This window comes from Elephas maximus, chromosome 5 (assembly GCF_024166365.1).
Source record: "Elephas maximus indicus isolate mEleMax1 chromosome 5, mEleMax1 primary haplotype, whole genome shotgun sequence".
Classification (NCBI taxonomy): Eukaryota; Metazoa; Chordata; class Mammalia; order Proboscidea; family Elephantidae; genus Elephas; species Elephas maximus.
This window is the reverse complement of record NC_064823.1, coordinates 54,248,499-54,274,754: the sequence shown is the minus strand read 5'-3', so window position 1 is coordinate 54,274,754 and position 26,256 is coordinate 54,248,499. Positions and strand designations below refer to the sequence as shown.

Below are 26,256 nucleotides of genomic sequence, written 5' to 3'. Positions count from 1 at the left end.
CGAGCTCTTCTAGTGCTGCATCTGTTTGTTGAAATATCTCTATTGGTATTCTACCAATTCTTGGAGCCTTTTTTTCTCACCAATGCCTTCAGTGCACCTTGGGCTTCTTCCTTCAGTACCACCAGTTCCTGATTTTATGCTACCTCCTAAAATGGCTGAACGTAGATCAGTTCTTTTTGGTATAGTGACTCTGTATTCCTTTCATCTTCTTTTGATGCTTCCTGTGTCATTTAGTGTTTTCCCATAGAACCCTCCAATATTGCAACTCAAGGCTTGAATTTTTTCTTCAGTTCCTTCAACTTGAGAAATGCTGAGTGTGTTCTTTCCTTTTGGTTTTCTAATTCCAGGTCTTTGCACATATTATAATACTTTATTTTGCCTTCTTGAGCTACTCTTTGAAATCTTCTGTTCAGCTCTTTTACTTCATCCTTTCTTCTTTTCATTTTAGATACGAGATGTTCAAGAGCAAGTTTCAGAGTCTCTTCTGAAATCCATTTTGGTCTTTTCTTTTTTTCCATGCCTTTTTAATGATCTCTTACTTTCTTCATATATGATGTCCCTGATGTCATTCCACAACTCCTCTTGTTTTCAATCATTACTGTTCAATGGGTCAAATCTATTCTTGAGATGGTCTCTAAATTCAGGTCATCAGTATTTTTTATAAATCCCGTTGTGACTACAATGGGCAGCCCAGTTTGGGAACCAGTAGACTAGATGATCTTTGAGATCTAAAGTCATTTGCTCCAGTCTTGAAGAGGATCTCGTTGGCTCAAATCTACTGATGTCCAGCTTCAGTTCATATACAAACAGAAAGGCAATTTTTGGGGAGATGAAATAAGCAAAAAAGTTATTCCAAGAGACTTAAGAAAAATGGAATCAAACTTTAATAATTAAGTCCTTGGTTCATTTAATTTTCCATAGCAATAGCCAGTGTAATGACAGCAGATATTAACTGAGAAATATAGAAAAGTTATCCTCAGTTTAAATCAAAACATAATAACTGGAGACATTCAATGGGTGATTTCAAGGTAATAGATCTTGAGACTCATGTAATCTTAGCAGGTTCTCCTCTCATTTGCTTTTTAAAATGCTAATAAACTGCAACTATACACTCGGACCTCCCCAGATGGAATACACAGGAATCAGATCAACTACATCTGTGTAAAGAGATGATGGAAGAGCACAATATCATAAGTCAGAACAAGGCTTGGGGCCGAGTATGGAACAGACCATCAATTGCTCATATCCAAGTTCAACCTGAAGTTGAAGAAAAACAGAACAAGTCCACAAAAGCCAAAGTATAACCTTCAGTATATTCCACTTGAATTTAGAGACCATCTAAAGAATGAGTTTGGCACATTGAACAGTAATGACTGAAGACGAGACGTGTTGTGGAATATATCAAGGACATCATACTTGAAGAAAACAAGAGGTCATTAAAAGACAGAAAAGAAAGAAAAGACCAAAATGGATGTCAGAAGAGACTCTGAAACTTGCTCTTGAACTTAGAGTAGCTAAGGTGAAAGGAAGAAAGGATGAAGTAAAAGAGCTGAACGGAAGATTCCCAGGGGCAGCTCGAGAAGATGAAGTAAAGTATTATAATGAAATGTGCAAAGATCTGGAGATAGAAAACCAAAAGGGAAGAATGTGCTCAGCATTTCTTAAGCACAAAGAACTGAAGAAAAAAATTCAAGCCTCAAGTTGCAATATTGAAGAATTCTAAGGGGAAAATATAATGACACAGGAAGTATCAAAAGAAGATAGACGGTCCCTGGTCTTGGGGAACATCTAGCTCTATTGGCGTAACATAGTTTATGAAGAAAATGTTCTACATTCTACTTTGGTGAGTAGTGTCTGTGTGTAAAAAGCCTGTGAGAGGCCATCTAAAATACTCCACTGGTCTCACCCTTTGGGAGCAAGGGAGAAAGAAGAAAACTAAAGATATAAGGGAAAGTTTAGTCCGAAGGACTAATGCATCACATCTACTACAACCTCCACCAGACTGAGTCTAGTACAACTAGATGGTGCCTGGCTACCACCACTGACTGCTCTGACAGGGATCACAAACAGGGTCTGGACAGAGCTAGAGAAAAATATAAAACAAAATTCTAACTCACACAAAAAGACCAGACTTAGTGTCCTGATATATGCTGGAGAAACACCGAGAGTGTGGCCCCCAGACACCCTTTTAACTCAGTAATGAATTCGCTCCTGAGGTTCACCCTTCAGCCAAAGATTAGACAGGCCCATAAAATAAAACATGACTAAAGGGGTGCACCAGCCCAGGGGCAAGGACTAGAAGGCAGGAGGGGACAGGATAGCTGGTAATAGGGAAACCAAGGATTGAGATGGTAGAATGTTGACATGTTGTGGAGTTGTTAAACAATGTCATAAAACAATATGTGTACTGTTTATTGAGAAACTAATTTGTCCTATGAACTTTCATCTAAAGTACAATTAAAAAAAGAGAGAGGTAAGAAGATGGCAAAATAAACATTTGAGAAGAAAAAAAAAAGAAGATGGAAGGAATACAGAGTTACTGTGCCAAAAAGAATTGGTCGATGTTCAAGCACTTCAGGAGGTAGCATATGATCAAGAACAGGTGGTAATGAAAGAAGAGGTGCAAGCCACACTGAAGGAAGACATTGGTGTTAAACAAAGCTCCAGGAATTGAAGGAATGTCAATTGAGCTGTTTCAACAAATGGATGCAGCACTGGAGTTGCTCACTCATCTAAGCCAAGAAATTTGGAAGACAGCTACTTGGCCAATGTATTGGAAGAGATCCATATTTGTACTCATTCCAAAGACAGGCGATCCAACATAAAGTGGAAATTATCGAACAGTAATATCACACATACGTAAAATTTTGCTGAAGATCATTCAAAAGTGGTTGCAGCAGTCTATCTACGTGTCTGTCAGTTTGTCATACCGTGGGGGCTTGAGTGTTGCTGTGATGCTGGAAGCTATGCCACCGGTATTCAGATACCAGCAGGGTCACCCATGGAGGACAGGTTTCAGCTGAACTTCCAGACTAGGACAGACTAGGAAGAAGGACCCAGAAGTCTACTTCTGAAAAGTATTAGCCAGTGAAAACCTGATGAATAGCAGTGGAACATTGTCTGATATAGTGCTGGAAAATAAGCCCCCCAGGTTGGAAGGCACTTGAAAGATGACTGTGAAAGAGCTGCCTCCTCAAAGTAGAGTTGACCTTAATGACGTGGATGGAGTAAAGCTTTCGGGACCTTCATTTGCTGATGTGGCGTGACTCAAAATGACAAGAAGCAGCTGCAAACATCCATTAATAATTGGAACCTGGAATGTACGAAGTATGAATCTAGGAAAATTAGAAATTGTCAAAAATGAAATGGAATGCATAAACGTCGATATCCTAGGCATTAGTGAGCTGAAATGGATTGGTATGGATATTTTGAATCAGACAATTACATAGCCTACTATGCTGGGAATGACAACTTGAAGAGGAATGGTGTTGCATTCATCGTCAAAAAGAACATTTCAAGACCTATCCTAAAGTATAACGCTGTCCATGATAGGATAATATCCATACATCTACAAGGAAGGCCAGTTAATACGACTATTATTCAAATATATGCACCAACCACTAGGACCAAAGATGAAGAAATAGAAGATTTTTATCAGCTGCTGCAGTCTGAAATTGATCAAACATGCAATCAAGATGCATTGATAATTACTGGCTATTGGAACGGGAAAGTTGGAAACAAAGAAGGATCAGTAGTTGGAAAATATGACCTTGGTGATAGAAACAATGCTAGAGATTGAATGATAGGATATTGCAAGACCAAAGACTTCTTCATTGCAAATACCTTCTTTCACCAACATAAACAGTGACTATACACATGGACCTCGCTAGATGGAACACATAGAAATCAAATTGACTACATCTGTGGAAAGAAATGATGGAAAAGCTCAATATCATCAGTCAGAACAAGTCCAGGGGCCAACTGTGGAATAGGCCATCAATTGGTTATATGCAAGTTCAAGCTGAAGCTGAAGAAAATCAGAGCAAGTCCACGAGAGCCAAAATTTGACCTTGAGTATATCCTACCTGAATTTAGAGACCATGTGAAGAATAGGCTTGATGCATTGAACACTGGTGACTGAAGACTGGAAGAGTTGTGGAATGACAGCAAAGACATCATCCACGAAGAAAGCAAGAGTTCATTGAAAAGACAGGAAAGAAAGAAAAGACCAAGATGGATGTCAGAGGAGACTCTGAAACTTGCTCTTGAACACCGAGCAGCTAAAGCAAAAGGAAGAATTGATGAAGTAAAAGAACTGAACAGAAGATTTCAAAGGGCATCTCGAGAAGACAAAGTAAAGTATAATGACATGTGCAAAGAGCTGGAAATGGAAAACGAAAAATGAAGAACACTCTTGGTGTTTCTCAAGCTGAAAGAACTGAAAAAAAAAATTCAAGCCTTGAGTTGCAATAGTGAAGGATTCTATGGGGAAAATATTAAATGATGCAGGAAGCATCAAAAGAAGATGGAAGGAATACACAGAGTCATTATACCAAAAAGAATTAGTCGATGTTCAACCATTTCAAGAGAGGTAGCATATGATCAGGAACCAATGGTACTGAAGGAAGAGGTCCAAGCTGCTCTGAAGGCATTGGTGAAAAACAAGGCTCCAGGAATTGATGGAATATCAATTGAAATGTTTCAACAAATGGATGCAGCACTGGAGGTGCTCACTGGTCTATGCCAAGAAATATGGAAGACAGCTTCCTGGCCAACTGACTGGAAGAGATCCATATTTATGCCTCTTCCCAAGAAAGGTGATCCAACCGAATGTGGAAATTATAGCACAATGTCATTAATATCACACACAAGCAAAAGTTTGCTGAAGATCATTCAAAAATGGCTGCAGCAGTATATTGACAGGGAACTGCCAGAAATTCAGGCCAGTTTCAGAAGAGGATGTGGAACCAGGGATATCATTGCTGTTGTCAGATGGATCCTGGCTGAAAGCAGAGAATACCAGAAGGATGTTTACCTGTGTTTTATTGACTATGCAAAGGCATTCAACTGTGTGGACCATAACAAATCAAGGATAACGCTGGGAAGAATGGGAATTCTTGAACACTTAATTGTGCTCATGAGGAACCTTTATATAGATCAAGAGGCAGTTGTTTGTACAGAACAAGGGGATACTGATTGGTTTAAAGTAAGGAAAGGTGTGCCTCATGGTTGTATTCTTTCACCATACCTATTCAATCTGTATGCTGAGCAAATAATCCAAGAAGCTGGGCTATATGAAGAAGAATGGGGGATCAGGATTGGTGGAAGACTCATTAACAACCTGTGTTATGCAGATGACATGACCTTGCTTGCTGAATGTGAAGAGGATTTGAAGCACTTACTAATGAAGATCAAAGACCACAGCCTTCAGTATGGATTGCACCTCAACATAAAGAAAACAAAAATCCTCACAACTGGACCAATAAGCAACATCATTATAAACAGAGAAAAGATTGAAGTTGTCAAGGATTTCATTTTACTTGGATCCACAATCAACAGCCATGGAAGCAGCAGTCAAGAAATCAAAAGATGCATTGCTTTGGGTAAATCTGCTGCAAAGGACCTCTTTAAAGTGTTGAAGAGCAAAGACATCACCCTGAAGTCTAAGGTGAGGGTGACCCAAGCCATGGTATTTTCACACGCACGTGAAAGCCGGGCAATGAATAAGGAAGACTGAAGAAGAATTGATGCCTCTGAATTGTGGTGTTGGTGAAGAATATTGAATATACCATGGACTCCCAGAAGAACAAATAAATCTGTCTTGGAAGAAGTACAACCAGAATGCTCCTTAGAAGCACGGATGGCGAGACTATGTCTTACATACTTTAGACATGTTGTCAGGAGGGATCAGTCTCTGAAGAAGGATATCAAGCTTGGCAAAGTACAGGGTCAGCAGAAAAGAGGAAGACCTTCAATGAGGTAGATTGACACAGTGGCTGCAACAGTGGGCTCAAGCATAACAACAATTGTAAGGATGGCGCAGGACCAGGCAGTGTTTCATTCTGTTGTGTGTAGGGTCGCTATGAGTTGGAACTGACTTAACGGCACCTAACAACAACAACAACAACAATCTGCAGGAAACTGCCAGAAATTGAAGCCAGATTCAGAAGAGGATGTTGAAGAAGGGATATTATTGCTGATGCCATATGGATCCTGGTTGAAAGCAGAGAATACCAGGAAGATGTTTACCTGTGTTTTATTGACTATGCAAAGGCATTTGACTGTGCAGATCATAACATTCAGATTGGAGGAAGACTCATTAAGAACCTGTGATATTGAGATGACAGAACCTTGGTTGCTGGAAGTGAAGAGGACTTGAAGCAGTTACTGATGAAGATAAAAGATGGCAGCATTCACTATGGATTACATATTTACATAAAGTACACAAAAATCCTTGCAAGTGGACCAGTAAGCAACATCATGATAAACAGAGAAATTATTGAAGTTGCGAAGTATTTCATTTTACTTGGACCAACAATCAAGGCCCATGGACGCATCAGTCAAGAGATGAAATGATGCATTACATTGGACAAATCTGCTGCAGAAGACCTCTTTAAAGTGTTAAAAAGCAAAGATGTCACTTTAAGGACTAAGGTGGGTCTGATCCAAGCCATGATGTTTTCAGTTGCCTCACAGGCATGTGAAAGCTGGACAATGAATAAGGAAAACCAAAGAAGAATTGGTGCCTTTGAATTATGGTGTTGGCAAAGAATATTGAATATACCATGGGGTGCTAGAAGAACAAACAAATCTGTCTTGGAAGAAGTACAGCCAGAAGGCTCACTAGAAGCAAGGATGGCGAGACTTTTTTGTACATACTTTGGACATGATATCAGGAGGGACCAGTCCTGGAGAAGGACATAATGCCTGGTAAAGTAGAGTGTTATTGAAAAAGAGGAAGACCCTCAACAAGATGGACTGACACAGTGGCTGGAACAATGGGCTTAACCATAATGCCTCTTGCGAGGATAGTGTAGGACTGGGCAGTGTTTGGTTCTGTAGTACATCAAGTAGCTATGCATCATAACCAACTTATTGGCACCTAACAACAACAACAACAATGAACAATAATTTGATGAAATTGTGGCCTACATCTTAATAATGAATAAAATTCATTATTATGATTGATCTCAGCTTTTGCTCTGTGTTCACTTAGACCACCTGCTCAAATAGATGATACAGTTTCACAAGGGACCTTAGTGTTACAGTCACAGAAATTTGGAAAAGATGTGCTTTATAGTGTTAAAATTGACTCTGGACTATTTTATAAACCTTGTTTTCTTTAGGTATCCTTCAGTGTAGGTAAAATGTTCTTCCTTTTCCAAGCAATCTCACTGTAAGTTTCCCTTGAGGAGTTTTATCCACTTACTTGTTTATTCATCAAATGTTACAGAGGGTAGAACAACATTGTCTACTTTCATGAGAAAAATATAAGGTGTATGACTGCTATTTAAAAGTATTTGTAATTAAGAAGTATGATATAATGCTCTGGAGGAATTTTGACAAATATATTCTAGTCTCAGTACTAAGCACTAAGCACCTATGAGTTTTAAGGCAAATAGCCTTATGTCTCTGGGTTCCATTTTTACATAATTATGAAAATGAAAAGCTAATGCACCTGCTGCTCACTTAATGATACTGTTAGTTTCTCAAGACCAGGTCGTTATGCGAAACTGATGTTAGGTAAAAATGGAGGCTGACCAGATAAGATCACAAAATGGAGGATGACTACATTATTACATAACTGCCAAATTAAATAATTATGTAACTACCAGTTTACATCATTACATAACGACCAAATTACATTATTACGTAACTGCCAAACTACTGAGAATCATGGTCCAGCTAAGCTGATACATAACCTTAACCATCATAGCCAGTGTTACTCTCACCTTGCACTTCGGCATTCATTACTGCCAAATATTCATCATTAATGTGCAAAATAGTTGAACAGTAGATTTTTTATTATTGCCTTAAATGTGAGATGTTGGATAACGAGATAGCTGATAAGCGAGGAGTAGGTTTTTTTAGGTGTACTAGATTGTGGTTATCAAATCTTTAGGGAAGATGGGTGATGTGACGTGTGGTGTGGTGTGTGTGTTTATGTTTTCATCGCAGGGGGAGGATATGTAGTAGTAAAACCCCTGAATGGCGTAGAATAAATTCTCCACTGAAGCTTCATTAGGTTCCTCCAGAGAGTCCACAGGGTGCATGTGTTGGTGGCAGCATTTTGGAGGTGTATTAGGTAAGGCTTTGGAATTTACTGTTGATCCTAATTCTGGGAGTATAGGATCCGTGGGCTAGATGCTTCTCAAAGGCAAACCCTTCATTTCAATTACCTTTGCCACCTTAGAACCTAGCAGGACCTATTGGCCTGATGCATGTAGGTGCTCTTGTAGAATGAAAGACTAAATGAGCTCACAGCTCTAAAACTTAATAATTCCATAAAGATCAAATAGAGAAAAATAATTACTGAAAAGAAAACTTTACTTTTTCTTAACTAAGTATCAGCAGTTTTTTCAACTGTGATAAGCAGGTGAATTTTCTAGGACATGCTCTCAATTTCTTCAGGGACCATTTTTACACCCATAATTGACACCCCAAATTCTATGGAGTATATTCGTGCTGTTATGGTAACAGGGTAAAGGTATTACTAAAATCTGTGAGGAATGATCCTTGATCCCTGTGAGAAAATATTTCCCTTCTGGTTCCTGACAGTCTGAGTTTAATTAGTTTTATTGCCCATTGTTATTCCTACCTTGGCAACATTGACAGCAGACCCATAACCAGTAGAAAACCCACAGCCAATGAGGCAGGCTTTCTCCAGAGGTGAAGCTGGATCTATCTTGACCACTGAGATCTCATCCACCACTGAGTACTCAGAGAAGCTGCTGGTGCCAAGGAAGTGGTGGACAGGCTTCCCTCTGCAGGTGAACCTGGTGGTGCCATCCTCCATGATCCCCCGAGGCACACTCAGACTGCACAGTGCAACAGAGACACAAGGCATGAGCCAGGAGCATAAGGGATGTGCAAATTCACTGGATGTGCAAGGACAGTATCAGAAACCTACTCATTTTTCACGCAGAAGTTGGCTTCTGGGTGTTTACAAACAGCACATTTTCCACACTGGGGAAGAAAGAGCGGGATGACTTTATCACCTAGAGGAGAACAAAACAAATTTTTCTTAAATTCTTATCCAAGTATTAATAGATTAAGTACTTCAAGCCTAAGCATGTATCTTTGCCAAGTCTCCCAAGAAAGAGGGTTCAATCACCATGATGCCAGTGGTCATTGTCAACATTGCTTTCCCTTGAGTTTATGTGTGCCTGATTTTTTTTTTTTGAAGATTCCCAAAGAAGAAATGCAAATGTGGGACACACCATGGACTTTTAATCATTTCCAGTGTATTAATAGTTATCTTTTATTGTATATCCAGATGTTTACTGGGGGCTTTACACATATCCTGTCATTTAATTCTTAACTAATTAACTAAGTTTTATTTGTAAGTGGGCTGCCATAGTTCCATTAGACTTTTTGTAGATCTGGCATTTGCAATAGTTTGGACTACAATAAAAATAAGAATTTTGATAATCATCATCCACAGAATTTCTTGACTTTTCAGAGTCACTGTTCTTATCGTTACTCTAAAAGGAATGCCTATTTTATTTATTTCTTGTTCTTTTTTTAAGGAAAACTAACAGGAAAAGAACAAAGAAGAATTCAAGAAATTCCTTGGAAAGCCTGGTTCCTCAGCAATAAGGCAGGTTCTTTCTTGTAGAATAAGAACTGACTTTCAACTGTTTATAGCCAATTATTTACTTTGTGAATTATCTATTTTTCCTCTTATAGTGGAGGGAGTGAGCGTGAAAAGTAAGAGTGTCATTTTATTATTAATTTTTTTTCTAGCTAAAGGGAGTACTAAAAGCTGAAACTCAAACCAGACAATTTGCTTTTTTTGTTCACAGGTCAGTTAAATATTTGGTAGGTGGGGGATGGGTGGATGAATCTACTGGCCAAAGTAATTTGTATTTTTAATCACTTTTGCAACCTATTCACAAGACCAGGAGAAATGGTTAAGTCATCATATCTAATTGATAAACTTTATGTGAAAATGATAGCATAGACATTTTCTATGGTAGTCACTTTTTACTGCTAAAAATATTTACCTACATTAATACATGATAAAACTAGTATAAAAATATTACAAATAAATTAGGCAACAATTTGTAATGAGATATAGTTAGCTATGGTTAAAGGTAATAAAACAAAATTTATTTATTGCAAGATGCCTTCTGTTAACCAAAAAAAATTGCCATGTAGTTGATTCTGACTCATGGTGACACCATGTAGAGTTTTCAATGGCTGATTTTTGAAAGTAGATCACATGGCCATTCTTCCAAGGTGTCTCTGGGTAGAGTAGAACAAACCTCATGTTGAATCAGCCATACCTTCACAGCTCCCACCCTGTAAACTCAGCAAAGAACAGTTTCCATATACTGATCCAGAAGTTTTGGGCGTAGACATGTTTTTTTCCTAGTCTCTTTTGTAGTTCTGTTTTGGGTCCTGACAAAAGGCAGTGCTCAGGAATACTAAAATGGAAGTTCTAAGGCTATGAACCATGGTGTTAGGCACTGCATCTCTTTTGATCCTCATGAATCCCCAGGATCTAACCTGGTACCTGACATCCAGTAACCCAATCCATTGCCGTCGAGTTGATTCCAAGTCATAGCAACCCTATAGGACAGATTAGAACTGCCCCATAGGATTTCTAAAGAGCGCCTGGTGGATTTGCACTGCCTGCCTCTTGGCGAGTAGCTGTTGCAATTAACCACCACACCATCAGGGTTTTCTGCCATCTACTGGTACTTAATAAATAATTGTTGGAGGAGAGCACACATGAGTCCCTGAAGACATATATTCCTGAACTCATGAAGGAACCCAGGCAGGGAGAGAGGAAAGAAGTTCTCTGTCCATGCCGCATCTTAGCGATTTGCTGCTGCTATGACCTCATGCAAGGTCTTTCATTTCTCATCGTCTTGGTTTTCCTCATCCATGATGGATGCTCTTGCAGGGCCTGAAGTGAGACACATTCCCTGAGTGTGAATCCTGTACCTGGTTTTACTGTAGTCACCCCTTCTCCAATGCTCTCCACGATGCCGGCTGCCTCATGGCCTACAATCACAGGAAATGGTGAGGTCATCTGTCCACTAACCACATGGTCATCTGTGCGACAGACTCCTGCAGCCACCATCTACAGGGTAAAGGGAGGATGATTAAATTCATGAAAGATTACAGCCCTCAGATGGACTTAACGTTCAGAATTCTCTGAAACTGGGCTTCTTGCTAATCTCCACGTTTCCCAAGTACAGAAGATTCAGTTTATTCCCAAGATTAGCCAGTATAAAGCCCTCCTCTACTTTCCTTTCTTGCCTTAAATGTTCTGGCATAATCTGTGAAATAATTGTTCTTGAAATATTTAAGTCTTGTGTATTTAAGTATACAAGAATGCATACTTTCAATAGAAGTAAAGATTGAAGATTAGAACCAAGAAAAGAGTCACTTAAATTCTACTATCAATGCTGATTTTGAAATCTTGATATATATTTTCACTTTTTTTTTTCTGTACAATCACATACATTCTTTTTTATTTTACTGGGATTATATGGTATATACTCTTTGGTAAGTTCTTAAATTTAACAATATATGCCATTTATATATTTCCTTGACACCAAATGTAAATTTATTGTCTGGATTACCGTTATAGTCATGTGTGGCTTAATGTCCTTTTGGGCAACATTCGACTGTATATAAGTCCGTGGTCTCAAAAGTTTTCTTTTTTTATTATTTCCCCCTAATGGTTTTAACGGCAGCGGGTTTTTTTTTTTTTTTTTAAATGGTTTTAAAGACCCCAGACCCCCAGAGTGAGTGAGCTGCTGGGCTCCAGGGAGCATCCCCAACTCCGCAGCTTCTCTTCCGCGGCCTCCTTCCTCTTCTCCTGGCTTCATTCGCTGCCCAGCAGCCCTGCAGCCATTCCCTCCTAGTGCAGGGCAGCGCCTGCCCTGGCTGCTCCGCACTGGTGGGGTGCCGGCTGGGCCCGGGGTGTTCCAGGGCTCCCCGCTCTTGGCTTCCTGCAGCAGCAGTGGTGGCTGCACATGATCAGGAAGCGGTGGCAGCAACAGGGCGGCGGCACCCACCGCCACCACCGCCACCTACGCTGCTCGCACCTACACAACCGCTCTCTGCCCGGTGCCCTTGGCCACCTCTATGTGCCACCTCTTCGCGCCCCCGTGCCGGACACGTGCAAAGTCCAAGTCGACGGTGGGGGCAGCCCGTGCCTGGTCAGCAGCCGCACACCCGGGAAGGCCAGGTGGATATAGCTCTAAGGATTTGTCCTGAAGGCAGGCGGAACAGTGGGCAGACTGGGCACATAACCTGGGAACTGCCCCTATATAGTGTTCGCATTATGTTTACATTGCAAAACGTCCTATTCCACAGAGTGTATGATGGACATTACCGAAATGTGGGCAGTTGGAATTCGCCAGCTGCTCCTTGCAAACGCCACGGGGCAGTTCTATTCTGACTTATATTGGGTCACTGTGAGTCGAATCCCCTCCACTGCTAAGGGTTTGGATTGGTTTATCGTGGACATTAAGCGACGCATGACTGTTTGTATACAAAATTCCTCTAAATGGATTTTTGGATATTTTTGTTGTTCATTATTCTCTGAAATTTTTAAACCTAAAATTTAATAGAAGTGGAAAGAAATGTTTCACCTTAAGACGAACTTCATTGGCTTTGGGGGGTGCAACCTCCACCTCCTCAATGGAAAAGGGTTTTTTTAGCTCCCAGAGCACAGCTGCTTTGCATTTTATTACCTGGAAAATAGAACAGAAAGATGATAACAGTTTCCCCCCACTCTTGAAGTCAGGGGTTGTGTCTTTTCATCTTCGTATGTGCAACATCTAGCCCCATGTCTGGTACAAGCAACTACTCCATAGAAATGAAAACCTCTGATCTGAAAAGACCAAAAAAAAAGTATTTTTTTCTTTTAAAATGTGTAAAACAATAACATAAGGGAAGAGAAACAGAATTAACCATAACAAGACATTGAGATAAAGTTGAATATATTCTTTTAGGCCATTCTTACATTCCTTTTTTTCTCTAAGGGTGATTATTCCTGACATTTCCTAATGCTGTCCTGAAATTTGTTGTTTACCCACAAATGCTGGCTTGTATATGAAGTTCTAAGTTACCATTATTTTGCTGACAGAAAAAAACTTGGGTCTGTTCACTTAAAATCTTTTGCCCTCTTGCTCAATTGTTTAAGCCAAAACAATCTGACTTTATAATAAGAGGTACCTGCTTGCCTCCCTGTCTAGGACAGATTCTCTCCTTTTCTCTGTTTGCCTTCTCTCTTCTTTCTTTGGGTGTCTCTTCCCACATTTTGTGTGCTTCTTGTTTGCCTCATACATCTGGAGTTTAGCTTTGGCAGCCTCGTTTTCTTGTCCACTTTATTTGTAGCAACTCCTACCACATTAGATTTGAACCAAAAGTACAGAGCTTAAAGCTCGAGAGTGAAAAGGGCACACACACATACACACACACAGACATAATTTAAAAAGAGAACTGTGTGTTTGAATTTCTAGGAAGGACCAATTAACCACAGATATTCTGTTATTATTATTATTGTACTTTTGATGCAGGTTTACAGAACAAACCAGGTTCTCATTAAATAATTAGTACACATATTGTTTTGTGACATTGGTTAACAACCCCATGACATGTCAACACTTTCCCTTCTCAACCTTGGGTTCCCTACTAGCAGCTTTCCTGTCTCCTCCTGCCTTCTAGTCCTTGCCCTGGGCTGGTGTGTCCCTTTAGTCCCATTTTGTTTTATGGGCCTGTCCAATCTTTGGCTAAAGGGCAAACCTCAGGAGTGACATTATTACTGAGCTGAAAGGGTGTCCAGAGGCCATACTCTTGGGGTTTCTCCAGTCTCTGTCAGGCCAGTAAGTTTTGTTTTTTTTTTAACCACAGATAGTCTTAAAATTTAAGTGCATATTTTCAGTTCTGGAGGATGTACTTTAAAACCTGTCTTCCTTGCTATAAAGCTTGGACACTTAAGAGACTTTCTTTTTAATAGAGAGAGCTGACATGCCTACAAATACAATAAAAAAAATACAATTGATATTTATTCCTTTGAAATTGATTTTCATTATTGATTTGTCAAATCCTCCTGCTTTTCAGGGTTTCGGCTACAGCCAATGCCACAGTAAGTATGAGAGTGCTTGAAAAGGGTACACTAATGGTAGGTAGGTCCTTATTATTGGGTGCTATTGTCTTAGGCTGCGTTCTCTAGAGAAGCAAAACCAGTGAAGCATGTAAGTACATATATGTGTGTGTGCGTGTGTGTGTGTGTGTGTGTGTAGAGAGAGAGAAAGAGAGAGAGAGGTTTATCTCAAGTAAATGGCTTATGTGGTTGTAGAGGCTAGGAAGCCCCAAGTCCATGAGTCAGGTGTCAGGCTGGAGGCTTTTCCTGACTCATGTAGCTGCAGGTGCTCAGGAACCCAAGATCAGCAGGTCAGACAGCAGACTTCTATCTCACAGGCTGCAGAGGCTAAGAACTCCAAGACAGGTAGGCAAAAAGGCAGGCTGGCTCAAGTCCTTAGAACTGGAGGTCAGATGATGAGTCGAAAATAGGGTCCAGAACAATCAAAAGCCACCGACCCAGCTTTGCTAGAACATTTATTGGATTCAGGCCACACTCCTGAGGAAACTCCCCCTACAACTGATTGGCTGATCAAATCAGATCACATCATGGAAGTGATTACATTATATCACAAAATGGAGGATAAATGCATCCTTAAATAGCTGCCAAACCACTAAGAATCATGGCCCAGCCAAGTTGACACACAAGCTTAACCATCACAGTCAACTCCTTGTCAGCCTGGCACCTGTACACATCTCCTTAAGCCATGCACGATCTCTAAATAAAGACAATTAGAAAGTCATACTTGCACCTAGCCTGATAGAACTAACATGCATACAACAAAAAACACACTAGCCCTATCTACTTCTTATACTTTGTAAGTAAAACGAAAATATTTGATACATACATACAAGGAAAGAATACTCATAGCAATTACAGTTGTCATTTCTGCAACTGGTCACATGGCTGTAACCGGTATTTAGAACTCCCTCTTTCCACCACCCATTCTGTATTCTCTTTGCTCTCAACAAGCACCTTAGCTGGCTGTGGTTCTTTGTCTGGTGAGGTGACCCAAACCTTCATTCCTGAAGGGTCTGGGCCGTTTGTAGTCATGTCAGAAATGAGTTGCTGTAGTTTTCTGTTGATTTTAATCACAGGCGTGGTAGTATTAAGAGATGTTCCAAGGGAAAGCCTGTATTCCAGACAAACTCTTCTTTACCTTCAGTATGTAATACAAATCCAATTTCCCCTTGGTAATCAGAATCAGTCACACTAGCCAATACAGTAATTCCCTTCTTTGCCTGTTGATCCAGAGGCAAGAGATCGCATCGTTTAACTTCCAGTTCAATGGAGTGTTGTGTCTCTTGGTGGGAAAACTCCTCCCTTAGAAGCTAAGAACGCTAGACCCACAGAGCATAGGGTCATGGGGATAGGAAGCAAAAACCTTGCGAGTGGGTCACTAGGGGTAATAGTGAGTGGTGCCACTTTCATTTCCACTCCTTGATTCCTGGACCATGAGTCCTGGCTATGAGAGACACAGCACTATATATTGAACATTGACTTAAAGCATATACAGCCTCCTCCTGGAGAACATTACCCAACCCCTGCAAGGTATTGCCACCTAGCTGGCACCGTAATTGTGTCTTCAGAAGGCCTTTCTGTCATTCTATCAAGGCAGCTGCTTCAGGATGATGGGGAACACTGATGGTGTTTTTAGGTGCAGTTGAGTCAGTTCTGACTCATAGCAACCCTATGTACATCAGAAAAAAACACTGCCTGGTCCTGTGACATCCTCAACAACTGTTGTTATGCTTGAGCCCGTTGATGGAGCCACTGTGTCATTCCATCTCATTGACGGTCTTCCTCTTTTTCGCTGACCCTCTACTTGACCAAGCACAATGTCCTCCAGGGACTGCTCCCTCCTGAGAACATGTCCAAAGTACAAAGATGAAGTCTCGCCATCCTTGTTTCTAAGGAGCATTTTTGCTGTACTTCTTCCAAGACAGATTTGTTCATTCTTTTGGCAGTCTCGAATACTAGACTAAATGGGTACACCAGCCCAGGGGCAAGATGAGAAGGCAAGAGGGACATGGTAAAACCAGTGAATTCTATGATCATGGGCCCTTGCTATGCTTCATTTGCTGCGAACCAAGTCCTTTGATCTGAGGAAAGGCTGTGTAGGACACCATGATGGTGGAAAAGGCATCTATAAGTCTGTGGATGGTAGTTTTGGCAGAAGCACTGTGTGCAGGGAAATCCATATCCACGGTAAGTGTCTATTCCAGTAAGAACAAAACACTGCCCTTTCCATGATAAAAGAGGTCCAATGTAATCACCCTGCCACCAGGTTTCCGGCTGATCAACCCAAGGAATGGTGCCATATTGGGGACTCAGTCTTGGTCTCTGCTGCTATCAGATTGGGCACTCAGCAGTGGCTCTAGCCAACCCGGCCGTGGTGAGTGGATGTACACGTTGCTGAGACCATGCATTAACTCCCAACCCTGCCACCATGGCCACTTTGTTCATGAGCCCAGCAGGCTATGACGGGAGTGACTGGAGAAAGAGGATGACTGGATCATACAGAACATGCCATCCTATCTACTTGATTGTTAAAATACTTCTCTGCTGAGGTCATTCTTTGGTAAGCATTCACATGAGACACAATAATCTTTGCTTTTTTGGCCCATTGAAAGGTCTGTCCACACACCTTTTCCCCATACCTCCTTGTCTCCAATGTTCCTATCATGTTCCTTCCAAGTCCCTGACCAACCAGCCAAACCATTGGCCACAGCCCATGAATCAGTATACAATCACACATCTGACCATGTCTCCTTTTAAGCAAAGTAAGCAACCAGGTGTACTGCTCGAAGTTTTGCCTATTGGGAGGATTTCCTTTAACCACTGTCCTTCAGGGAGGTCCCCGAAGGGGGCAGCAGTGCTGCCACTGTCCACTTTTGAGTAGTGCCTGTGTATCACAACCCAGAACCCACTGCCGTCGACACAGTAATAATTCACAACATTTGAGATGCTACTCACCAAACTAGGATGGAGAACATTTGAGAAGCAGCTTTTGGCTTGTTGCTGGGCCTTAGTAGAGACTGAATGGTTAACCGTGGGTCACCAAGTCACCATATTGCCTCATGGGAAGTCAACCAGGCATGAGTTTTATCTTCCTCAGTCAACTGATTATAAGAAACACCCCATGAGCCTATAGGTGCAGACTGGCAGAGGCTAAGTAAGGTGACAGGAGTGGAGACCATGGATATTTGGGCCACTTCCTCATGCAACTTACTTGTGCCTTCAGGTTCTGCTAGGGTCCAATTCTCATATATACCACTTCTATTTAACGAAGGAGTGTTGCTGTGCACGTCAAACTTTATGGCTCTGTGGGTCAGACAACATCCAGTTCATGATGGGCAGCTCTGGCCGCATGGTGACTTGGTGGCCCATGGTTAAGCATTCAAACAAAAGCTGTTTCTCAAATGTTGTACATTCTACTTTGGTGAGTAGCATCTCAAATGTTCTACATACTACTTTGGTGAGGAGATTTTTTTTTTTAAAGAAAACTTATGAGTAGCTGTCTAAGACACTCTGCTGGACCCATCCTGAGTGGAGCAAGGGAGAATGTAGAAAACCAAAGACACAAGGGCAAGATTCATCCAAAAGACTAATGGACTGCAACTACAACAGTTTCCACCAGACTAAGCCCAGCACAATTAAATGGTGCCTGGCTACCATCAGTGACTACTCTGACAGGAATCACAATAGAGGGTCCTAGACAAAGCTGGAGAAAAACGTAGAACAAAATTCTAACTTACAAAAAAAGACCAGACTTACTGGTCTGACAGAGACTGGAGAAACCCCAAGAGTATGGTCCCTGGACAGCCTTTTAACTCAGTTCTGAAGTCATTCTTGAGGTTTACCCTTTAGCCAAAAGAATAGACAGACCCAGGAGAGAGTAGTTATCTTCAGAGGATGGCAGGGCTTTGCTCCAAAATCCTAAGGGTCTGCACTGTGATTCACCAATGGGGCCTGCCAAAGACTCCAAGCAGCACTTCAATCTGCCACTGACACTTCAAGCACCATTGGATCAGCTGGATCATAAGGCCCAAGTGCCAGAGCCATTTACACAGCGGCTTGAGCCTGTCATTTGATAAGTAGGCCAGAGTAGGACACCCAAATGAGGGATATGTTGCATCCAAAATCCAAAAAGGCCCATCGGGCATTGTGTGTCCTTTTTAGTTGTGGGAGGGGCCAGATGCAATAACTTACTCTTCACTTTAGAAGGAATATCTTGACATGCCCTACATCACTGGATGCCTAGAAATTTCACTGAGATGGAAGACACCTGAATTTTTGTGGGATTAGTTTCCCACCATCTAGCATGTGAATGGAGTCCTGTTGGCATAGTGCTTAAGAGCTCAGCTGCTATCCAAAAGATCAGTAGTTAGATTCTACCAGCCACTCCTTGGAATCCTTATGGGGCAGTTCTACTCTGTCTTGTATGCTTGCTATGAGTTGGAATCGACTTGAAGACAATGGGTTTTTAACATGCAAATGTTTTTACCAATAAGTCCAGAGTCATTGACACTTTTTCCTTCCTGGGCCTAATCGGCATAATATCATCAGTGTAATGGACCAGTGTGATATCTTGTGGAAGGGAAAGGCCATCAAGCTCCCTGAGGACTAAATTATGACACAGGGCTGGAGAGCTGATATATCACTGAGGTAGGATAGTGAAGATGTATTGCTGGCCTTGCCAGCTGAAGGCAAACTGCTTCTGTTGTTCCTTTGAAACCGAAATTGAGAAAAAGGCATTGGACAGATCAGTAACTGCATACCAGGTACCAAAAGATGTATTAATTTGTTCGGGCAATGAAACCACATCTGAAACAGGAGTTGCAATTGGAGTCATCGCCTGGTTAAGTTTTTAATAATCCACTGTCATTCTCCAAGTTCCATCTGTTTTTTCACATGCCAAATAGGCGAGTTGAATAGAGAGGTATGGGAATCCCCACCCCTGCATCCTTCAAATCCTTGATGGTGGCAGTAATCTTTGCAATCCCTCCAGGAATGTGGTATTGCTTTTGGTTTACCATTTTCCTTGGTAGGGGCAGTTCTAATGGCTTCCGGTTGGGTTTTCCTAACACAATAACACTTATTCCATGTGTCATGGATCCAATGTGAGTGTTCTGCTGGCCGATGAGTATAGCTATTCCAATTATGCACTTTTGGAATTGGGGAAGTCACTATAGGATGGGTTCGGGAACCACTGAACCTACTGTGAGATGAACCTGAGCTAAGACTCCATTGATAACCTGACCTCTAGATGCCTCACTCTGACTCGTGGGCCACAGTGATGTTTTGGGTCTCCTGGAGTTAGTGTCAGTTCAGAGCCAGTATCCAGTAATCTCTGAAAGGTCTGATTATTTCCTTTTCCCCTATATACAGTCACTCTCATGAAATGCATTAGATTCCTTTGGGGAAGGCTAGGAGAAAGATTAACAGTATAAGTTTTTGGCAGTGTATTGGAGTCCTTCCTCAAGGGGACCAGGCCTCCCCTTCAGTCAACTGCGTCTGAAAACCGGCTCAAGTGTGGGAATTCATTGAGGGGCCATGACTCTCTATTCTCATGATTCAAGCTAGACTGCCATTCACTTGACATAGAATTCTTCCACTTGTATAGATTAAGGAAATATTTAGTAGATTTCCCATCTATTTCACTCCTAGAGACACCATGACTAAGTAGCCAGTGCCATAAGTCCACAAGAGTCAGACTATTAGAATTACTGCTTTGACTCTGCTGTCCATTACTGTAACCACATCCACCTTGTCTTGGTCAATTGAGTGCTGCTACTTGGCCCCTGCCATCACCAGGTCCAATCTGCCCCATTGTAGTTAGGTGTCATAATTCAGTTAGGGCAGTTCCCACTGTCAAATGTGACTTACATAAAATAACAATCACAGCAGTCTTCAAAGATGCTGTGGCTTCCTTCATGAATTTGTTCCTCACTGTTGTGGTAAAAAGTGTGTCCTCTGGGCACCCCACATGTGGGTCTGTGGGTCTTACCTGATGAATCCACTCTAACAGGCCAATTTCCCTAAGCTTTGAATACCTTTTTCTATAGTATACCAAGGCAGGTCTGGTACTTCAACTTGATTACCACCATGTAATCCATGCTTCAGTGAATCAACCAAATAAATTATTAGATCCTTTCCTAACCTCTCAAGCTGAAACATTGAATAAAGAATCTGTTCAGTGGGCCCATATCAATAATCTCAGACTGATCCAGCTTTATGTTCCTTGCACCATTATCCCACACCGTTAATAGCCATTCTCACACATATTCCCCTGGTTTCTGTTGGTGCATGTTAGAAAACTCAAGCAGTTCTTTTTGAGTGTAGTGTACCTCCTCCTGGGTTACAATTTGTGCTTCACTTTTTGGGACTTGCTGGGACGTAAGTCTAGTTATATGTCTAGAAGGAAAAATGCACGGTTGGAATATGTTATGAGAACATTCAGCAATGTATTATAAGGCATTTTCCCTCAGGCGATGCCTCAGGCAATGACTCTGATGCCTCCCCAGGCAATGATTCGGATGTGACCAAAGGCCGTATCTCAAATAAAGACTCCTAAGACACAGCTGGGTTAACCTCATCAGATGTGGGTGGAGGGGTTTATGGTTTTACTGAGGAGGATGGTGTAGCTGATAAATATATAGTAACCTCTTCAGATGGGAGTGAGGGGACAGGTTCTGTTGGCAAGAGAGATTCAAAGGAATTTAAGGGCTCAGTGTCCCCAGCTTCCTGATTATCTCCCATATATCCTCATCCCAAGTTTCAGGACCTCATTTCTTTCCAATCAATACCCTCACTTTAGCTTCAGACACCATTCAATGCTGGGAATTCAATTGGCATTGCAATTCAGCACACTCTTAGTCTTAACTCTGGGTTTGATTTTTGGCAATGTCAGCTCTGTTACTTCGAGAAATAAGGCTTTCTTTTTGGGAACTAGTGGCAACTTTGAGGTTGTTTACGTGGTGCCTGAGCTATGACTCTGAAGCCCTGAGCTGATCTTTTTTTTTCACCACTTTGCCTAGTGAAAGTAGGACCAGCCAACAAGCTTACTTGTACTTCTTATTTGGACAAAATTGCATAAAAGTATCAAACATGTGATCACCCAGAGCTTTGCCTCTCATCAATATTTGATGTATTGGTGACGATATTTTGTGCATTTCTATTGCCACCTCATGCCGTGGATTAGCAGTGCCCTCTTTCCTACTGGAAGCAGAGTTATGAAAATCTTTAAGACTAACCAGACTTGAAGGCAAATTTGGAAAATCATCCTTACAATTTTGTTTTAGTAGGACCACTGTTGGTACCAAATATTAGGCAGGGTTCTCTAGTGAAGCAAAACCAGTGAAGAATACACACACACACACACACACACACACACACACACACACTTATAGAAAGAGAGAGAGACAGATTTATATCAAGAAAATGTCTCATGCAGTTGTAGAGGCTGGGAAGTTCCAAGTCTGTGAGTCAGGCACCAGGCTGGAGACTTCTTCTGACTCATGTAGCTGCTGGGGCTGATGAACCTAAGATCAGCAGCTCATATGGTAGGCTATTGGCTTACGGACCATGGAGGCTGATGAATTCAAGATCAGCCGGTAAGATGGCAGGCTGCGGAGTCCAGAGATTCCCAAGATTGGAGGGCAATATGGCAGGCTGGCGGCTCAAGTCCCAGGAACCAGAGGTCACATGATGACAAACCAGATGTAGGATCCAGAGCGAGCAAGAGCCAGCAAGCTTTGCCAGGAGATCCATATATATTCAATGCAGGTCATACCCCCTTACAACTAATTGGCTGATCACATCATGGGGGTGATTACATTATATCACAAAATGAAGGATAAGTACATCATTACATAACTGCCAAACTATATCATTATGTAACTGCCAGAATACATCATTACATAACTGCCAAACCACTGAGAATCATGGCCCAGCCAACCAAGTTGACATACAACCTTAAGCATCACAACTGTCATGTGGCAGGGATTCCCTGAGTGGTACAAATAGTTAATATGCTCAGCTGCTAACTGAAAGGTTTGTGGTTTGAGTCTACCTGGAGGTGCCTAGAGAAAAACATCCTGGCAATTTACTTCTAAAAAATCAGCCATTAAAGATCCTGTGGAGTGCAGTTCTACTCCAACACACATGGGGTCACGATGAATTGAAATTAACTCCATGACAACTGGTATCATGTGTCAGGCATATTGCTTTGGGTGACCTTTACACCTTACGAGTATGCTACCAGGGTAGTGTTATTGGGTTACTGATCTTATTTTACAGGTGAAAAGATTGAGGCTTGAATTAACTGAGTAATTTTTGCAAAGTCACAAAGTTGGTTGTGTAGAGAATTAAGATCAATCAAGCATTATCTTTTCACTACCCTTTGGTATCCAAATAGCTCAACAAAAGGTAAACAACAACAACAACAATAACAATAGCAATGACTGGTGTTTTTATTCTAAGTACTTTACAGAATTAATTAAATTTTCACAACCACTTTATGAGGTAGATATTTTTACTAATACCCATTTAATATTTGAAGAAAATAAAATGCAGAAAGGCTAAACATATCTGAGATGTCTTCACAAAGCTAAAAGTTATTGACAGGGCATCTCAGGAAGAAGGATTGATCACCTATTTCATCATTTATTATTTTCATTAATACAATTCGTTTACTCTTTCGCTCTATGAACTCTATTACATCTTTTAAGCTGAGTTTTGGCATGTTTGATTTTTTCCTTTTTCTCACTATTTTTCATTTAGAATGTAACATTCCATTGTAAGTGCTAATTGGTAAGAAGGAAAAAAGAGCACTGGAATAAGAAAACTGACCAATCGCCACTCACGTGATTGTCAAGAATCTTATTGATGTAAGCCTGTGGAGTCAGAGTGTCTCTGTAGAAACCTCAGAATATTTAAATTGAGTTTTCCCATGAAGATATTATACTATGAGATCCACTCCTAACACAAAGAATGTACTGGAACCAGTTGCACACAGGCTTTTGCAATTTTGTAATATGAATAGATCATGTTGAGTGACCACTTGCATTTCTCTGCAGCTGTGAAAACATTGAGCAAATAAACATGAATCTATGGAAGAATTGGAACCAAAAATCTCTCTTCCTAGTGCTAAGAAGTGATTAAAATTATATAAGTAGTAATTTTCTATAGAATTCATGTTGACTTGTGTATGGAGAAGATACTGTTCTGTAGAAGTGCTATGCAAATTTCCTGAATTGTGCAATAACGGACTCCTTATTCTCAGAACTTGGCATGTTGGTCGATGTTGGTTTGCTTAACCTTGATGATTCTAATCCTCTGAGATAAATATAACTTTGTAAGAGATTTTGTAGTAAGGTTCAAAGGACATTTCAAAGTCCTCTGAATCAAATTCATTTCATAAAACCGTTGTTAGACTGAACTTACTTGTGTTCATAAAAAGAACATGATTGCAAAGAATAACACATTTAAATTAGAATATAAATATAATTTCTTGATTAAACACACTTGTAATGTTATATTTACAAATCAGTTATGATAAGTTGGGAATAAATTTCACTAACTACTGAGAATTTATTTAACATAAAAAAAAATTTAACATAGGAAAGAAAAACTTCACTAGATACAGATACTATGCCTTCTCTTTACAGATGTATAGGAATAGCCTATTTCTGTTGTAGTTCAATATACATTTTATATGTAGCATATATAGAATATTGTATGCCAGTATCTATTGCTTCTAATTTAGATATAAATTTTTTAAAATTATTCATTAAATACTATATCCTTTTATTTATTACATTAATGAGAGTATATTTCCAAAAGTAAATTTTTTACTGCTTACTTTTCCTGCCGTGCTGCTGGTGCTCATTTTGTTTCTGTCTTCTGTGCAGCTCAGGAAACCAGTGAATTCCTGCTGACTTCTCCCTGCTAGAGTGCACAAGGAGGTACAGTGTGCAGATATTTTGTTTGCCGAGTAATTGCCTATTCTACACATGTGATCTGGGATCCTAAAGCCACACCCATCAGTTTATTCTTAGACCAAGTCCAATCAGAGAGCAAAAGGTACTGAACTAGTATTCAAAACCTGACATTGTTTGCGATATGCCAATTTTAGATAACGGCTTGATTTCATTAGGTTACATATTTCCCTACACACAAATTTTAATCCCTCTTTTCCTCCTGGATTTCATGTTTGTCCTCAATCCCACACAGGCCATACAGAGTTCTGCTTTCCTGGAGTCTGCACTAAGCTCCAACTTTCCAATCCATTTACTGGAGTTAGGTAGGAGGAAGAAAGGAGCAGAACAAATGAGGTAGGGTAGAGAGAGCTATGAGCCAGAGAAAGGTGTTTGACCCAGACTCTCCTTCTCTTCAGAGCAGACAAGTCAGACACCCAATCAGTCACAGCAAAGGTGCTCACTGTCCCTGGCCTTTCTGTTCCACCTAATGCCAATCACAATCGACTGAGCACCTCACTGTACCAGGCACTGTGCTGAGTACAGCGGGGGTGGCAATGATGAATAAGATAAGGTCACTCGTAGGACGGGGCAGTGGTTATGTCATGGTCTTTGCACTCAGGCAGTCTATTCATTATTAGCTGTGTGGACTTGAACACATTATTTAACTGTGCTTTGTCTTAGTTTCCTTATTTGCAAAGTGAAATGAATAACAATACTACCTCAAAGGGCAGTTTGACGAATAAAGGAGATAATCCATGTAAACCACTTATTATAGAGCCTGGCAGATAGTACAACCCTCAATAAATATTAACTACAGTTATTGTTCATAAAAGGAAGCTCACAATCTAGTCAGCCCATCTGAGTAGTGCCGTATCAGAGGGAGGGCGTTCTAACTGAAGGACTCAGAGGAGGCTTTGTAAAAAGTAGACTTTTAGTTAAAGACTGAATAGTGATCATTTTGGCAAATAGAAAAAAAACTTCACATGAGTATGTGACAGATAATAGGAGGTCGACTTTTAAATAAATCTCAAGTCTTCTGCTCACATTTGAGGTCCTCTAACCCACAGTGCATTCAATTTTGTAATTAGGCACCACCTGTCCACATGGATATGTCAGCATGAACGGCATATTTCTCCAGAAATGTCAAGGGAACAACACTGTTGTCTGTTCTCAAGGTTCAATTATGTGGGTGTAGAGAGCCACACTATGGAAGAAAGGCCTGGTGATTTTCTTCTGAAAATTAGTCAGTGAAAACTTCATGGATCACAACAAAATATTGTCCAATATAGTGCTTGAGGAGTCCCCTGGATGGTGTAAATTGTTAACATTCTTGATTGTTAACTGAAATGTTGATTCGAGTCCACCCAGAGGCACCTTGGAATAAAGGTCTAGTGATCTACTTCTGAAAAATCAACCATTGAAAGCCCTATGGAGCACAGTTATATCCTGACACACATGGGGTCACCATGAGTTGGAGCTAACTAAATGGTAACTTTTTTTTTTTTTTTTAGAGAGCCACACTAGGGCTGCAGTAGATCTACCCTATTGAGAGGTTAGAAATGCCTTCATTTTTCTCACTGTGGTCTAATCATCATGGAATAGGCACCATTTCTAGAGAATGGCACCCCTCTGCTCTCTTTGTCTGCCCACTCTTATTTCTGGAGAGCAGCACAAAGGAAGGGAATTTGACCACTTTCCAGATGGCCTGGGTGGTATCAAGGAAGCTCACTTGTCCCAATCACTGTGAAAGACTCATGAGATTGGTGTGTTTATAGAGTGATGGGGCATGATGGGTTATCAGCAATAATTTGAATTCTTAATAAGTTGGTGGTTTATTTATGAGGCATGAATTTGAAGGAATCAAATGGCTACCATTTATTGAGCACTTATCATGTTTCCAGAACTCTGCAAGGAGTTTTTCTTATATCATCACATGCAATCCTC

The 26,256-nt window shown here is 40.7% G+C and overlaps 1 protein-coding gene across 1 annotated transcript in view; it reads right to left on the bottom strand.

Annotated features, from left to right (window-relative positions):
- Positions 1 to 24,272, bottom strand: part of LOC126076941 (alcohol dehydrogenase S chain) — a 31,088-nt gene extending 6,816 nt beyond the window's left edge. Inside the window, exons 1-5 of the mRNA XM_049885659.1 lie at positions 24,195 to 24,272; positions 12,834 to 12,935; positions 11,173 to 11,311; positions 9,131 to 9,218; positions 8,819 to 9,038 (exon numbers count right to left, since the gene is read on the bottom strand). Of these exons, the coding sequence (XP_049741616.1) occupies positions 8,819 to 9,038; positions 9,131 to 9,218; positions 11,173 to 11,311; positions 12,834 to 12,935; positions 24,195 to 24,221 (576 nt within the window). The 5' untranslated portion in view covers positions 24,222 to 24,272. The remainder of the gene's footprint in view (positions 1 to 8,818; positions 9,039 to 9,130; positions 9,219 to 11,172; positions 11,312 to 12,833; positions 12,936 to 24,194) is intronic.
- Positions 24,273 to 26,256: the final 1,984 nt, after the last annotated feature.